The sequence below is a fragment of the Phoenix dactylifera genome, chromosome 2, assembly GCF_051530095.1.
Source record: "Phoenix dactylifera cultivar Ajwa chromosome 2, Ajwa_hap1_PhDact_Kaust_v1.1, whole genome shotgun sequence".
NCBI classification, from domain to species: domain Eukaryota; kingdom Viridiplantae; phylum Streptophyta; class Magnoliopsida; order Arecales; family Arecaceae; genus Phoenix; species Phoenix dactylifera.
Window position 1 is genome coordinate 55,579,335 of NC_143191.1, and position 16,294 is coordinate 55,595,628.

Here is a 16,294-nt window from a genome sequence, read left to right on the forward strand (position 1 = left end):
TTCCAATGTTTTTCCATCCGACAATCGTAGTTTCTATTCCAATCCGAAGCCGCTAGAAAACCTGTAGGAGAAAAATACTACGATCCCTGAGAGCTTGTTAGAGAAGAGAGGTGAGGAGAGAGGGGAGGAGCGAAGATGGTGAAGGTTCGGATGAACACCGCCGACGTCGCCGCCGAGGTGAAATGCCTCCGGCGGCTCATCGGCATGCGCTGCGCCAACGTCTACGACATCACCCCCAAGGTAACAACTCAAAACCCTAACCCTCCAGAGACCAAATACCGTCCGATCCATTCTTTTCATTCTGTCCTCTAATTTCAATGCGTTTCCCTCTCCCCATGTTCCCCAAGGTAACAACTCAAAAACCCTAATCCCCCATGATCAAATGCCATCCTGTCCATTTCTTTTCGTTCTGTCTTCCAATTTTTATATGTTTCTCTTCTTTAATCCCCTCGCCTATATCTCAGTGAAAATCCGTTGTTTATGTTTTTATTTTTGTTCTTCTGGGCAAATTTTTGATTTGATTCTTGAAGTTTGTAGACCGGAAGTTGTGAATCTGTCGGCATACTAGCATAATTTTGGAAAAGAACGGTTATACCTAATCAAGAAGCAAAATGTTAACTAAAGTTGCAGAGAAAGGGCTATTGTGTTTTCTTGATAATATCTCAAGGTAAAAAGTTGGTGCACGTAAGCATTTTAGTTTCTTGTGGAATCCTGCAAAAGAGAAATCTGAGCTCCTTTGAGAGTAACTTAGAGAGGATAAAAATGATGATCGCAGCCATATTACTTGCTAGAAGGGTTATTTATGCTCTGCAAATTTGTTTAGGACTTTCTAATAGCTTATGGTTGGGTATAATTTATACTAGAAGCTCAGAAGTCAAAATGGTTCATTTACTATTTTATGATAGGCCCTCTCTTGCCTAAAGTTGTCTTCTTCAGGATTTTGGGTCAGTTTGAAGACTTGATGACTTGCAGAACTGGTTGAATAACATTTCCAAACTATGTAGATAATGTTTTGTTTTATAAGAATAGCCCCAAATAGTTAAGAAAATACTTATTTTTTAAAGATCAAGGTTTGCCTTTGTGTTGTGGCTTCTTTCAATGGATTGCTCCTTCACTTTCCCTTTGGAAATATAATTGTTTAAATTTTCCTTTACAATTGTTGAAAGCGTTGAAGTATACCTATATAGTTAGATCCGTGCCTTCTTTCTAGAAACTACAATCTATTGGAGATAAGTGTCACTCTTGATATTAATGTCAACAACTTGGGGTCATGATTTTACCATGAACTTCACACTATTTTTATATGTTATAATAATATGGAACTGTATTATTTGGTAAATCTTCAATCATTATGTGATCGCAATCAGTTCAACTATCATACAACACAACTGACTACTTTTTATCAGTATGGAACTGGATTTTGGAGGATTGCTTCAAGTATATCTTTCAGCAGTTCAGAATTAATGCATTAACAACATGCCTTGGCCTGGATTGATATTTTTGTCCATTCTGCAACTCCTTCAAACCAAGTAGTCCTAGTTCTCTATTGACAAATTATATTATTTTGTTTAGAATTCACACCCTTATCCTGTTTAGGGATGCATCTCTATTTGTTTAAATTTGTTATTAATATTAATCTTTTTTTCTTAAATTGTTGATAATGATGTTGCATTTGTAGACTTATCTGTTCAAGCTGATGAACAGCAGCGGCATGACAGAGTCAGGTGAGAGCGAGAAAGTTTTGTTGTTGATGGAAAGTGGTGTCAGATTGCACACAACTCAATATGTCAGGTAAATTATGTGCTCAGTTGGATCATTAATAAAGTGTATTGCAGTATCTTTGAAATTATCAGGATTTTCCACCATTGATTGTAGGGACAAAAACACAACTCCTTCTGGATTCACTCTTAAATTACGGAAGCACATCCGCACGAGAAGACTTGAAGATGTGCGGCAACTCGGATATGACCGTGTAATTACTTTCTCTTGTATTTAGTGGCATCAGATTAACTGTCTGGATTCCTTAATTTTGGAACTGGATGAACAAATTGGCTCTCTGAGTTACAATACATTACTATGTGTTATTCAACTTTTTTGGTTTGTATAGGCTTCTTGATCCCCACCTATGCTGATTTATAGCCACCTTGTATTTTCTATCTACAGATTATCCTTTTCCAGTTTGGATTGGGTAGCAATTCTCATTTTGTTATCCTGGAGCTGTATGCCCAAGGAAATATTCTTCTTACAGATTCTGAGTTTACTGTCATGACACTTCTCCGATCGCACAGGTTGTTATAACATCCTCAATTGCGAATTTCATCTTGATGCTATTTATGTTTCGGTTCTATAATCCTTTTGACATAGTGTAATTAGTATATCTTTTTAATTTTTTCTCTTACATCTAAGTCATGATATAAGTGAAATCTATGTGGTATGTAGCTGATGCTAATTTCTTAGAAAAAGAGAGAAAATGGTAGGCTACCTTGTCTGGGCGACCTGATGTTTTATTGTTGCACCAAATTTGGGGCAGCCTGAAACTTAATGAAACTTGGTCAAAATTCTTGATACTGATTTCTGTTTATAAGTTGGTAGCCTTGGTTCTTATAATGTATAGTTAAGACAGAGGCCCTAATTTGGATTCATCTGCTTCTATTTTAACCTCCACATGAATTTTGATTGATATGACCATCAAATCTTATTGGTTTAGATATCAGTACTTCTTACGGTTGAAAGAGGCCTCACTATGACATTGGCCTTACTAATTACACTGATAAAAATTATGATTTGAGTTCTTTATCTCGAACTTTGTGCGTGTGTCCAGAAAAAGGGAGGTAAAGTTACCTTTATTAAGATTCTTTACTTTCTGTGTTGCAGAGAACTCCAGGTTATTAGTATGATGAGAACTTTTAATGCATTTTCATTCTCTGGCTATGGTTCCTAGACTAGTTGGCATTTCATTCACAAATTGGAACTTGTTCATTTCCCTTTTCTAATCCTTCTTTTCCTGGTTTCCATGTTTAACCAGCTGTCAAACTTTTTGTGAGGCAAGTATGACAGATTTTGTTTGATATTGATTGGTTATTTCTGCACCATAAAGTTCCCTTTAATCTATACAAGAAAATAGCATTGCTGATTCGAAGTCACTTTCGATCTGTCTAATGTAAGCTCATTTAAAGGGTTGGAGACTGTGCGCACGCATGTGTGATTGCATGTGTCCAGAAAAAAAAGGACAAAATTACTTTTATTAGGAGATGAAGAAGGGTTGTCCAGTGTGTGTCTCCAGAAAACAAAAGGTGATAAAATTTCTTATCAAGAGATAATAAAGGGTTGGCAATTATGTGTGTGTGTCTCTCCAGAAAAGGGGGTATAAAATTACTTTACTAAGATTCATTATTTTTCATGTTGTAGACAACTCCACGTTATTAGGATGATGAGATCTTCTTTTAATGCATTTCCATTTTCTGGCTATGGTTCCTAGACTATTTGAATTTCATTCACAAATTGGAACTGTTCATTTCCCTTTTCAAATCATTATTTTCCTGATTTCCATGTTTGACCCTCTGGCCGCTGTCAAACTTTTTGTGATGCGAACATGACAGATTTTGTTTGATATTATGCACCATAAAGTTTCCTTTAATCTATATGGGAAAAATAGCATTTCTGATTTGAAGTCACTTTCAATGCATCTAATGCAAGCTCATTTACTGCAGAGATGATGACAAAGGGTTGGCTATTATGTCACGCCATCGTTATCCAATTGAAGCCTGTCGTGTTTTTGAAAGGACTGACTTTATGAAGTTAAAAGCAGCACTTAGCTTTGAGTTAACTGATGATAATGAATCTTCTGAGGTTCTTGATGCTAGTGGCGATGCTTGTGACAAATCCAAAGAACCTACTAGTGGTAAGAACAAGAATTTGCCTGCATCAAAGAAGAAAAGTAATGATGGAACTCAGTCAAATAAAACTACTTTAAAGACGATTCTTGGACAGACATTAAGCTATGGACCTGCACTATCTGAACATATAGTATTGGACGCCGGCTTGCCTCCAAATATGAAAGTTGGGAAGGATAGTAAAATAGATGAGGCCACAATTCAAGCTTTGGTGCAAGCTGTTACCAGGTTCGAGGACTGGCTTGCAGATGTTATCTCAGGTCAAATAGTTCCTGAGGGATACATTTTGATGCAAAATAAGGTCATTGAGAAGAAGGAAACTCTACCTTTGCAAGAATCTACTTCGGATAAGGTTAATTGGCTGCTTTTGCTTTCCTACTTACTGGTAGCTCAAGTGACCTGTTGTTTGGGAATATATATACAAGCGCATACTCTTGGTTAAAATGATGTGATAGTGATAGAAGGAAAATCAACTATATATATTAGCACTTGCTCTTGTTTTGAATGATGTGGTGGTGATAGAAGGGAAAACAACTAAGTCAAGGTATCCAATTTCAATATCTTATGTCATCAAGCTGCCTTGACATATCAAAATAGGTTGTGCTAAGTGTGCTTATCTATGTCAACATATAATGTGATACAATTGGCTAGTGTTCTTTGCTTTAACTAAAGTTGTCACCTATCTCAGTAGTGTAGCACAAATTGCTTGCTCTTTCATGATAGTTCTGCTTTTTGAATTTAAGGACATGATAATTGCTGACAGCACTTGTTAGGTTTAGAATTTAACATGTGTACAAAGTCTAGAATCAGAAAGATGATGGTGGCAATTTAACAACTCCTTCTAATCGTCTTTCATTCTCTCCAAGCAAATATCTTCTTGGATATCTATTGTTATTTCTGATTGACATTAAGGTTACTGATGATGTTGCACAGAGCCTGTCTCAGAATTACTATCTATACAAAGTTTTGTCTGCTATGATTTCAAGAATTCAATGAGATTGCCAATAATTTCTTATCCTGTTTTCTTGTTTTTGCTTATATTTATAAGCTCACCTTAATTGATAAATGTGTCAGAATTAGCTTGTGTATCAGTCTTAGATCCAGTAGACTTGAAGGCCTATATGTTTAATGAAGTCTCAATGGCATATTACTAAAAACTACAAGTATAAACTGCCAAGACCCCTCCAATGACATCTGTTTCTTTTTTTTTCAATCTTTAATGTTGTAATGGCATGTAGTGTTTTATAATTAAAAATACTATTAAGTAGTCAACTTATGCTACTTTTAGCCCTTTTCTTTTATGGATTTTGATGTATAGGATTGCAAGCAATAGTCTGTGTTGGAATATTTAGAGGTTAAAGTGTTGGATGCTTGGGGACAAAGGAACCTGGCACCCATTCCAAGTGTTTGGGGAACATTGCTTGACGGTTTGAATATTTGAACCTTGATCATGTGCTTTCCTGTTCATGACCCTAACACTAGCTTCTTTGTTGCTACAATAAAGCATCAGGCTTTCCATGGAATCTTGTGCCAAGTTGGACAACAAAATGTTCATCAACATTGTTACACCACCATTGCTGCTATTTCTACTCCAATTGGATTTTTTGGTGCTTGCGATGATTCTTTACCATCTGAAGCTGTTGCTTTGCTAGATATCTGGGCATCCTTGGCAGTTGGAACTGCTATTTTATGCCACTGCTTCCCCCAGTATTTTGTATTCTTCTGTTTTAGCTTTGACTTGCATGTCTGCTATCAGGTCTAACTGATCATGGTTGGGTACTTGGGTCTAGAATTATTTACATCAAGGTACGCTGAACCGGTACCGGTAGGCGTACTGGTCGCCTACTGGACCGGTTCAAGACCGGTTCGTACCGGAACCGGTCCGGTACGAACTGGTTTCCTTGTTTTTTTCCTCCGGTTCTCATCTACGCGCGGACGTAGGTAAAAAAAGAGGCCATAGAGTGTGGCATTAAATGTCACTCTGTGGCATTTATGACGCGCTACCCTGCGTGGATGAGCGGGCCTGCTCCCGCGCGGGGCGTTTCCCAGCGCGGGGAATCACGCCCGCGCGTCGTGGAATCGCACCGCGCGCGGTGGAACTGTGCACGGAAATGCACAGGGGGAACCGCGTGTGGGCGCGCGGCCCCATGTCCACGTGGAGTGCTTTGCCCCATGCGCGGGGCGCTCTACCCCGAGGGAAGCCACGCGCTCTACACCACAATGCGTGCGCGTTGTGGTTTAAAATCCACAGCGCGCGAGCCACGCGCTCTGCACCACAACGCGTGTGCGCTGTGGTTTAAAATCCATAGCGCGCACGCTGTAGTTAAAAAAAATCGGTACCGGTGCGAACCGGCCGGTACGAGATCGATACGCAACCGGTATGCATGCGTACCGGTCAGTACCAGCCCAAAAACTGCTGGAACCGGTATCCACGCTGTCCGAGTACCGGTGCAGCTAGGTTCTGAAACTGCGATGCTCGGAAAAAATGAAGTTAGGTTGGCATATAATATACAATCTTATTCCCAAGTTTTCCTAAGTAAACACATCAAAATACACATCCATGAGAACTTCCATACACTACGAAGTTGAATTTCTTGTGTAACATGCAATCAATACAAAATACAAGAATGTGTAAATTATAACAGAGGACGTGCATTCTTGTCCGTTGACATGAAATCTGTACTTGTACTCATGTTTCACATGTCCAGACATTACTCTTCAGCAAGTTTGAATTGTCCGTGTATCTACTTTCAGACAATTTTTTTGGGATTGAAAGGGCTTCTGGTAAAAATGCTATGCTGTTTTGCATGGTCATGTTGGTGCAATTGGTTGATGCAGTAATTTGGATATTCTCGGCTTTTGACCATTCTTAAATAACTGATGATTTATTTTCTGATGTAATTGAATTCATGATTGAGGTGCAGCCATGCTTTTATCATGGTTACATTTTTCACCAACTTGTACCCACCGGTATGGGGCTTATGTATTGTTATGATAGAATCATAGTATGGATGCTTGGTGCACCCGCGCCAATACACATGGTACATGTGTTACGGGTGCTCCAAGATTCCACTATTTGTTGGTGCGGAGGCCTACCGTACTGTGTCAACCTGTACATATAAGACTTAAAATATCAATTTTACCCCTGTGATCTTTTACCCTCACAAAGGATGGATCGATTCCTTCATGTTAAATAGATGTTTATTTTTTCCTGGTACTGCTAAGAATTCATATCATGACATCTTAGTTTTTCGCCTTTTCATTGAGACTAATTTTTTTATTCTTTTTCTGTGGGCAGGTCTATGATGAATTTTGTCCCATTCTATTGAATCAGTTCAAATCAAGGGAATGCAAGAAATTTGAGACATTTGACGCTGCACTAGATGAGTTTTACAGTAAAATTGAGAGTCAAAGGTCCGAACAGCAACAAAAAGCAAAAGAGGGATCTGCCACACTGAAGCTTAACAAGATTCGCTTAGATCAGGTTCTATTTTGTTTTGGAAAGTAATATGTTAGCTATTTTTCTCAAGAAAAATTTTTGGTTAAAGAAAAGGGATTATCATCATTCATTAGTATTAGCGTGCTATATATGAATTACTCAGTCTTTTCTTAAGTTAACTGCACATTAATAGAGTAGCATATTGCTCAAAAAAAGTTTATTAAAATTAAGATTTTTAGGAACCTATCAGACACTATCTTTATTTTTATGTCATCCTTAGAAATTTAGCTTTCGTGATAGCTCTAATTCTACTCATGAGTTTTTGGATTTTAGCAAGTTAAAAGGCATGAACCTGTGCACATCCTGTTTCAAATTTCATAATTTAATTGCTTTATTAGAAATATAATAGTCAAGGAATAATCTAGAATTATTTAACCTCTTTGTTCATCATAATTATTCTAATCACACGATTAGAAAAGTTGTGATCTCTTTTATTCCCTCTCTAAACTCATATTCAGAATCTACCGTCGCTAATCTCCTGGAGCTTAGTTTTCTCAGCTAGTGATCTCTTTTATTCCCTCTCTAAACTCATATTCATCCAAACTGTGATCAGAAGATCTAGAGAATTATTTGATCTATTTCATGATCTTAGGAAGGACCTTCTGGTCACTATGAGTTCTGATGCTAAGTTATTGGGGTCTCTTTGGATGTCGGGGGGCAAAAGCTCGGACATAGCTTTTCTAGAAAACTTCATATCTTGTTTGCTTGGATGAGAGAAAAATATTAAGCTATGGAAATGACTTTTCGAGAAAGATGGAAAAAAGAAAATTTTGTTTTCTTCTCCAGAAGAGTGGAGAATGAAAAACCTACTTTTCTCAGGTGTGAATAGTACCTCCTTTTCCCTTTCATGGGCCCCTCATTTATTCTTCCAATTTTCTTACCTTCTTTTTACATGTCTTGTTTTTTTTTCCCTAATGACACTTCTTGGCTGCTTAAGTGCGAGATTATATATTGAGTTGCATGTATTTGTCTTAAATTATTGTGCAGTAACTGATAAAACCATCATGAATTGGAGGAGGCTTCTCTTCATTCCTCCCCCTCTGTCTCTCTCTCTCTTCTCTATTGACCTTTACGAAGGACATAATGTAGTTTTTTTCCTTTTATGTTTTCTGTTCTCTAAAACCACGAGGTGAATTTGTTGAACCTCACATGTTGTTGAACCTTACTTCTCATCATTGGCAGGGGGTAACTTGGTAAATTTGTTGTTTGACAATACTTTGCTTTTATATGAAATTGACTTAGGCAGCAGCTGGTCAATCCTACTAAGCTTGGATCTGCAATGAGGGGGTGCTCGCTGCTGTGGCATTTTTAGACCACTGGCTAAACATGGTGCAGCCATCGTAATTCATGTAGTGGCAGTTTAATTTGTGTAATGAATAATGATGCATTGTTGCTGTTTCTTGGACTGTGTGGGCTTCTTATACTGGCCTAGTGACATGGCCTGAGAAGATGTCTAGCAATTCCCATGGAGTTTTTGTTGGTGTCATGTGGTTTCAATGTTTTTGTTTTTTAAAACTGTCACATATTTTTCTTTTTTTTTTTTCTTTTTTAGGGGCTGTCTCCCACTGTGTTTTGGGGGGTGTAAGATTGAATGGGAAGGCAATCCCATAACTTGGTTTTGTGGCTTTTCCTTCTTCCTGTATTTCTTTCATTGTTTTATCAGGGCATTAATTCTTCACAAACAAAATACTGCTTTTTTGCTAATAGCTTGTTATCTACAATATATTTGCATGTTAGAAGTACGTTGTGCTACGATGCAGGAAAACCGGGTACATACACTGAAGAAGGAAGTTGACCTTTGCACTAAATTGGCACAGTTGATTGAGTACAACTTGGAAGATGTGGATGCAGCCATTTTAGCTGTTCGTGTTGCCCTTGCAAATGGGATGGATTGGGTGGATCTTGCTCGTATGGTGAAAGAGGAGAGAAAATCGGGAAATCCTGTAGCTGGCCTTATAGATAAGCTCCATCTTGAAAGAAATTGCATCACCCTATTGTTGAGTAACAATCTTGATGAAATGGATGAGGATGAGAAAACCTCCCCTGTTGAGAAGGTGCTGGTGCAACTTCAGTTTCATATTTGTGTTTTCCTTAATGCACTTTATTCCTTCATCTTTGATATATCAAATGCGCATTTAACTCACCTAACATTTTCCATTCATATCTAGGGCATTCCTGCAGTTTCATCTGCTCTTAAATCTTTACTCTTGCACGTAACATGCTTAAGTAGATATAAGTTCTGTGGATAACTTACTTTTTTCTGTGTTATTTTCTTTCCTGAGATGACTTGTTTTCAAGTTCTTGCATCAGTATGATAAAATAAAAAAATAGTAAATGCACTAACAGCAGATCTTCTGCTGAAACATCCTTCATTTTAGAAAATTATAAATGTAAACGAAGTTTAACTAGTTATTTGTGAATGCAAGCATTTGAAGTGATGAAAGGACTGGTATAGATTTTAACTAATGTACCTAACCATGAAGTTCTACTATTCCAAATTAGAAAAATAAGCCTTTCTTGCCCCAAAATATAAGTGACTAATTAACTTCACGAAATGTGATGATAAAGTTTGATTTGATAGGGGCATAAAATCTACTGCTACATAAAACTAATTCATTTTACACCTCCTACCGTAATTTGGAGGCAGTTGAGGACAGTGATCACCAAGGTAAGTCCTATTCCTGGAATTAGTATCGGTCAAGGACCAAGTCAAATTGGGTTGGCGTCAGTTATTCATTGGAATGCCATTTTTTTTCTTTTTTCTTTTCCTAATGTTGTTTCTAATGATTGTTTAGAGGATTTTTAGGGTTGGTTGTCATAACCTATATTAGAGTTGGTTTTTTGAGCTGATGATTGGGGCTTATGATGCCCATGATTTGAGCTCTCTCACTCTTATTCTCTTTCACGCTTTTCTTGTTGTGTCTTATATTTAGATGATGTAATGGTCCATCCATAGACCTTTGAAATGATTAACTAGTTAAAGAGTGCAATTCACCTACAGTTGCTAGTTGCTTAAAAGTAACTTGAATTCTTAGCCTTCATAATACATGGACCTCGTTGAGGTACTGCTGGAGATCATGGATGCTTATTCTTATCTGTCAGCTTTTCAAGAGGTGGTTTATTAACCAGTACATTGAGTTGGCTATGTCCTTCAACCTTAAATTTTAGTTCCTCTCTTGTTGTTTTTTCTTAATTTGTGTTCTTTGCTCTACTTTCTTCTTGTCAATAAAATCTTTCATATTACCGCTGAAAAAAGGTATGGTTTCCATTGAGCATATTATTAATAATTTTTGGAAAAAAGTATTATTCATTTCAAGCAAGATACAATCTTTTAAGATATGCAATAGGATTCTAAACTACGGGCTTGTGTTGATGAAATAAAGCCTGGAAAAATTGATTTTTTTTCTAAACTTCATTGTGAATACTTTTTTTTTTGCATTTGCAATTAGTCTAGAGAGACACCTTAAAGCCGTTTCTTTTTCATATTAAATTCATGCGAGAAGTTGGGGAGGGAGGATTGCATCAATAGTAATGCCTTGGTCATTCTGATAATTACGTCAATAGTCTTGTTAGCTGTCACTAGTTAGCTTAAGTTCCTTGTAACTTAGATGTACTCAAGGTTCGCCGGACCGACTGTACCGGCGTACCGGTGAGCACCGGCACCGGTATGGTCCCGGTTGGAATCGGTACCGAACCGGAGACGCGCGCGTCCGTGGCCGCGCGCGTGTGGACGTCAAAAAAAAACGTCTGCGCGCATCTGCAGACATGGGAGGATGCGTCAAATGCCACAGAGTGGCATTTAATGCCCAGCGCGCTGCCCCACACGGGGAACTGCGCGCGTGCGCGATTCCCTGCTGGGGAATTGGCCGCGGGCGTGGTTCCTGAGCGGGGAATCGCGCGCGGGCCCACGTTCTCCGCTCGCGCGTCCGCGAGCGATCCCCCCCCCCCAAAAAAAAACTCCGCGTCCGCGCGAATGCATTAAATGCCATAGAGTAGCATTAAATGCCACTCTATGGCATTTAGTGGCCCACGTGGGCTCCAGCCGCGTGGGCGCTCTTCCCCACGCGCCCCGCCGCGCGCGGGAAAAAAGAGCTTGTATCGAACGGTTCGCACCGGTATCGGCTTGTACCGGTACAAGTACGGAACTAACCGGTACAAGTACGGAACCAACCGGTTTGGATCAGTTTGGATCGAAACCATTTTTATAGGATGTACCGTATCGGTGTCTGTCGGCACCGGTTCAGTACATTTCAGCATACCTTGGATGTACTACATAGCTTAAATACAACATAAAGCAGTAATGTGTCACTCAAATGTGACTTTGTTTTTTGAGTTAAACCAAATATAAGGAGCTGGAGAAATAAATCCCAGTAGACTAAGAAATTAAGTATAAATCTCGGATTAAAATTGATTTAGATGTTTCATTGTATTAGTTTCACCTCTCCGTATGTTGGTCCCTTTTAGCAGACTTACCTCTCACATGTTACAGGTTTGTACAATCATGTCTCCCCTACTTGGGACAGCAAAATAGATCTCCTCAATTTTGTTGATGGTTCTAGTTTATCATGGACTTGTTAATACCAGTCTAATTTAGTCTCGAGAAATTTTTATTAATACAACTCATGGATGAAAGAGATTGGCTAGTTGAAAGTTGGAAATGATCAGTACATTATATGGAATTGCATAGTCAGGTGTCCCGTCAAGTTGCTCCTCTACATCTTATCATAATGCTTTTGCTACATTTCTTTCAAAAATCAACCACTGACTCTACTGGTAACAGGTTGTAGGAGGCCTTGGCATTTCTTGGTAGATGTCATTATTTTTCTAATATGTTGCAATATATTTCCATTGAGATTCTTTCTCTTAATTGTTAATTGTTTATTGTGGCTGTTTGCCGTATGAGTGTCTTAGTCTTGTTGAAGTTTGAAGTATATCCATATCATCTTGCTGTAAATTCAGAGTTCTTTCCTGTAGTATTCCTGCAGTATTTTATCCATTAAACTTCGATTTTATTTTTATCTTTTTTCAAATTGCAAGAATCAATGGCAATTATCTTTTCCTTCCAGGTAGAGGTTGATCTAGCACTTTCTGCACATGCAAATGCTCGCCGCTGGTATGAACTGAAGAAAAAGCAGGAGATTAAACAAGAGAAGACCGTTACAGCACATGAGAAGGCTTTCAAAGCAGCTGAGAAGAAGACACGTCTCCAACTTGCTCAGGTATTCTACAGACTATAGTTTAATATTTCTCATGATATTTCTTTGAACATACTCACAGAGATCCCAGTATACATCTGTGTCTTTAGTATCATTGTCACATTCAAGTCAAATGCTTCAGATATATTGCCTGTGTGAATATCCCTTTTGAATTTGAAATAAATGTACAATTAAATAGGTGTGGCTTACCTCCTCCTTATTAGTTGGTTATACCTTTAAGGGCTTGCTATGAGGTCTTGGTTTAATAGAGCGACATCTTCTTGCATTTATCCTTTGATATGACAAACATGGAAGTTTGAGTGGTAGCTTTGGGTAGCTAAACTACTTGTTCGCATGATAGTTCTTTGCATGTATTACATGAACATGTGATATTGCATTGGCTGCTGCCAGTATTTCAATAATTGTGGGAAATTTGTTTATTAGATTGCAAGGTTCTGACATTAAACTAGATAAAGACTCTTTTTCTTATATTTCATTAAAAAACTGATTAGAGAATACATTTTAAATAAATCAAATTAACAGGTACCTCTTATCAATGTATTGCTATTTATTTGCAGGAAAAGACTGTTGCTGCAATCTCTCATATGCGTAAGGTGCACTGGTTTGAGAAATTCAATTGGTTTATCAGTAGTGAAAATTATTTAGTTATCAGTGGTCGTGATGCTCAACAAAATGAGATGATAGTCAAGCGATATATGTCCAAAGGAGATCTGTAAGTAATCTGAAATAGACTACCTTTCTTTCCCTGGATCATTGTAGCACTTAGGTTCTAATGGGTTAGCATGTACTCAACATCATGAATCATGGATATGTGATGTGAATATTTTTGTCAACCAACTTGGAATATTAGCTTGGTCTTCAAACTTCACGATTTTAGAATTTCTTGATTCAAGCAATCATTTTTGATAGCTGCACTATTCTCATCCAAGAAATATTGTGTAAAAATACTCTTCTGAAAACATGTTTGATAAGTAGCTACTATGCACTATTATAGTATCTTATGGAAACTTCTCATTGTTATGGATCAGTTTGGATTCTATGAATGGAAATTTATCAGCAAGTGGAATGCAAATAATTTCAGATATTTATAGCATAATATATAAAGCATTTTTTATGTAAGCAAGGGCAATAATTGAAATATTATGAATGCCTTAGCAATGCCCATTCTACATGGGACCTCTATACTGCTCTTACTAGAATCTAGTTTGCCCTTCCCAGAAGCTTCACCATTTTAATCTCTCAAATTTAAATCAGCTGTTCCCTCATTAATTGATCTTCAAACTTCTTCCCGGTGTAGAGCTAGGTTTGTTATTTATCATTTGATAGCCATTCTATTCCTATTGGTTACCTTAAAGTCTGAGATCATACTAACCAGCAATAGGCCATATTGTAATATTCGTCATCTCTACCTTGTCCATGAGAATCAAACACCTAAAACATTTGGTCATGAGGCTCACTGAAGATGTGATACATACTCATTTTTACATCCTAACATACCCACCCACCAACCATCAGTCCTTAACTTATCTAACATGGGGTAGACTTTGTAAATCGAGTTGGGTACGTAGGGGTGTCGAAAAGTGACCCGATCCAAAAGTTGACTCAACCCAACCATATTTGGGTTGGGTTTGGGTCAAGGGCTTTTAGTTAGGGTTGGGTATGGGTCAAGTTTTCTTATGAACTTTAAATGGATGACTCGTGTCATGAGGGCAGAGTTTTATTTGGGTCGAAATGGATAAGTCAGGTTGATTCATGATTTTGGATTTTTTTAATTGGTGGAGTTTTATTTGGGTTGACATTGATAAGTCAGGTTGATTCGTGATTTTGGATTATTTTTTTAAGTGATTGACATTTTCTTAAAACTAGTTGTTTAAATACTATAGAAATGAGCTGTTAAGAATTGTAAGGATTGGATTTGATATGTTGGGTTCGGTCTATTAGGGATCAAGCCTTGCCAAATAGAATAGGTTAAGATCAAATAGGTCATTCCGAGTTCTGTATAGACCTGTGGGTGGGTATGGGTTGGAGGGTTGTGAGTCTTGACCCTATGCTCGGTTAGGTTGGTAAATGCTCGGTCTGGTTGGTACATGTTAAGCTTTTCTATGTTATTGTCCTAACATGACCTGACCAAACTTGACATGACCTGACCCATTGTCGCATCTAAAATTACCTCCATACTTCAAAGATATTTTAGAGCCCGCCTCAACATTTGAACTGGTGTTGAATTTTTGGTCAAATTGGCTTCCTCGAAGAGAATGTCCACCTTTAAGGCCAGTTATTGAGTAGGGAGAACTACCTTATGGTTACATACTTTAAGCATATACGATGGAGTGTTTCTCTCAAAAATTCATTTGGAGGTGGAGAAGAATTGATTTGTACGAGGGGAAAAAAGCAATTTTTGATATATGGATTCCAACAGTCTTTCAGGCATGCATTACTTCCACAGTCAGATATCAAAATTGCAATTATCCTATGTCTCAAGAGTAAAGCTTTAAGCCCTGACTTTGATGTCCCACACTTTCATAAGTACGAGTATTATGTTATTATTCATGCGATTCTCATATTCCTTCTAAGAGCATTTGAGGCTTTGTCAGTGCCTATGGCATTGTTGTATATTCTATAATGAATAACTCACTTCTTCATTCTTTACTTTTTCTATTGATACCATGGACAACAGTTGCCTTATGCTTAAAAAGCAGAAGGCTGATATTTTATCTCTAAAACAATGTTCTAATGCTTTGGCTTGAGGGTCAAGTTCTGCATTGATGTTAGCCTAGTATAGGCACAAACAGTATATTTACATGACAAGAAGACTTGCACTCTATTTTCTAGACATCACAATAAGCAGTGGATGTCTGAATCCCATGTGCAGAATGTAATTTGCAATCCATTTGCATTCCTACACAGTGAAACAACAGTGTATACATGTATATGCACTAATGCAAATACAAAACTATAAGTTATTGATGTAGCTGTCTCCAGTGCAAAGGGAGAAAGGCTCATTTGAAACTTTGCTTGCATTGATGATTTCGATATTTAATTATATGCCTATATTCCTTGAATATTGTATTTAGTCTCAGACAGGCGTAAGGAAGTATTGTACAATGATCCTGCAATAAACAAAACTTATGTTTCGGAATCATGCAATAAACCTCAATGTCCTTCATAAAGCTTTATGTTGTTCATAATACCTTAGCGTGACCTCTATTTCCTCAGCTACTAATTCATTTTGCCGATTGTCGGCTATATTGTTCTCTTCCTCTCCCATTTGCCTACCTGTTAAGTAATTGTACCTTATGTATGCTTTAGCTGCTTTGACCTGCCTTTTTTATTAAAGTTTGTTGCTTTTCTGTTTTGCGGTTCGCAGAAAGTTTATTCCTCTCCCGTGTTCTGTGGTTCGTGAGGTACCATTTTATGGGTGGAAATCTAAGTATTGTCCATCAAGTTTTGTAACTTATTGTTATAACCAGCTCTACTTTTGTAACTTATTGTTACAACTAGCTCTACACGGGGCATCAGCCTGCACCATGCGGTTTATTTGGATGCTTTCAGTATTTTGTAGTTTGCTTATGTGCAAGTTATTGAGTGGATGTTACAAATTTATATCACCTTCTTTTATTTATGCCCTTTCTGGGGCATTATTTTCTAAATCCCTGTTATCTATTTCATTCTTTGGCACACAGTCA

At 37.7% G+C, this 16,294-nt stretch overlaps 1 protein-coding gene across 2 annotated transcripts in view; it reads left to right on the forward strand.

The window, feature by feature from the left end:
* Nucleotides 1–16,294, forward strand: part of EMB1441 (zinc knuckle (CCHC-type) family protein) — a 23,149-nt gene continuing 6,855 nt past the window's right edge. For both annotated transcript variants that reach the window (XM_039121558.2, XM_039121557.2), the window contains exons 1-9: nucleotides 1–240; nucleotides 1,679–1,791; nucleotides 1,876–1,972; nucleotides 2,164–2,288; nucleotides 3,711–4,245; nucleotides 7,192–7,377; nucleotides 9,153–9,446; nucleotides 12,459–12,611; nucleotides 13,166–13,320. In XM_039121558.2, the coding sequence (XP_038977486.1) occupies nucleotides 136–240; nucleotides 1,679–1,791; nucleotides 1,876–1,972; nucleotides 2,164–2,288; nucleotides 3,711–4,245; nucleotides 7,192–7,377; nucleotides 9,153–9,446; nucleotides 12,459–12,611; nucleotides 13,166–13,320 (1,763 nt within the window). In that variant the 5' untranslated portion in view covers nucleotides 1–135. The remainder of the gene's footprint in view (nucleotides 241–1,678; nucleotides 1,792–1,875; nucleotides 1,973–2,163; nucleotides 2,289–3,710; nucleotides 4,246–7,191; nucleotides 7,378–9,152; nucleotides 9,447–12,458; nucleotides 12,612–13,165; nucleotides 13,321–16,294) is intronic.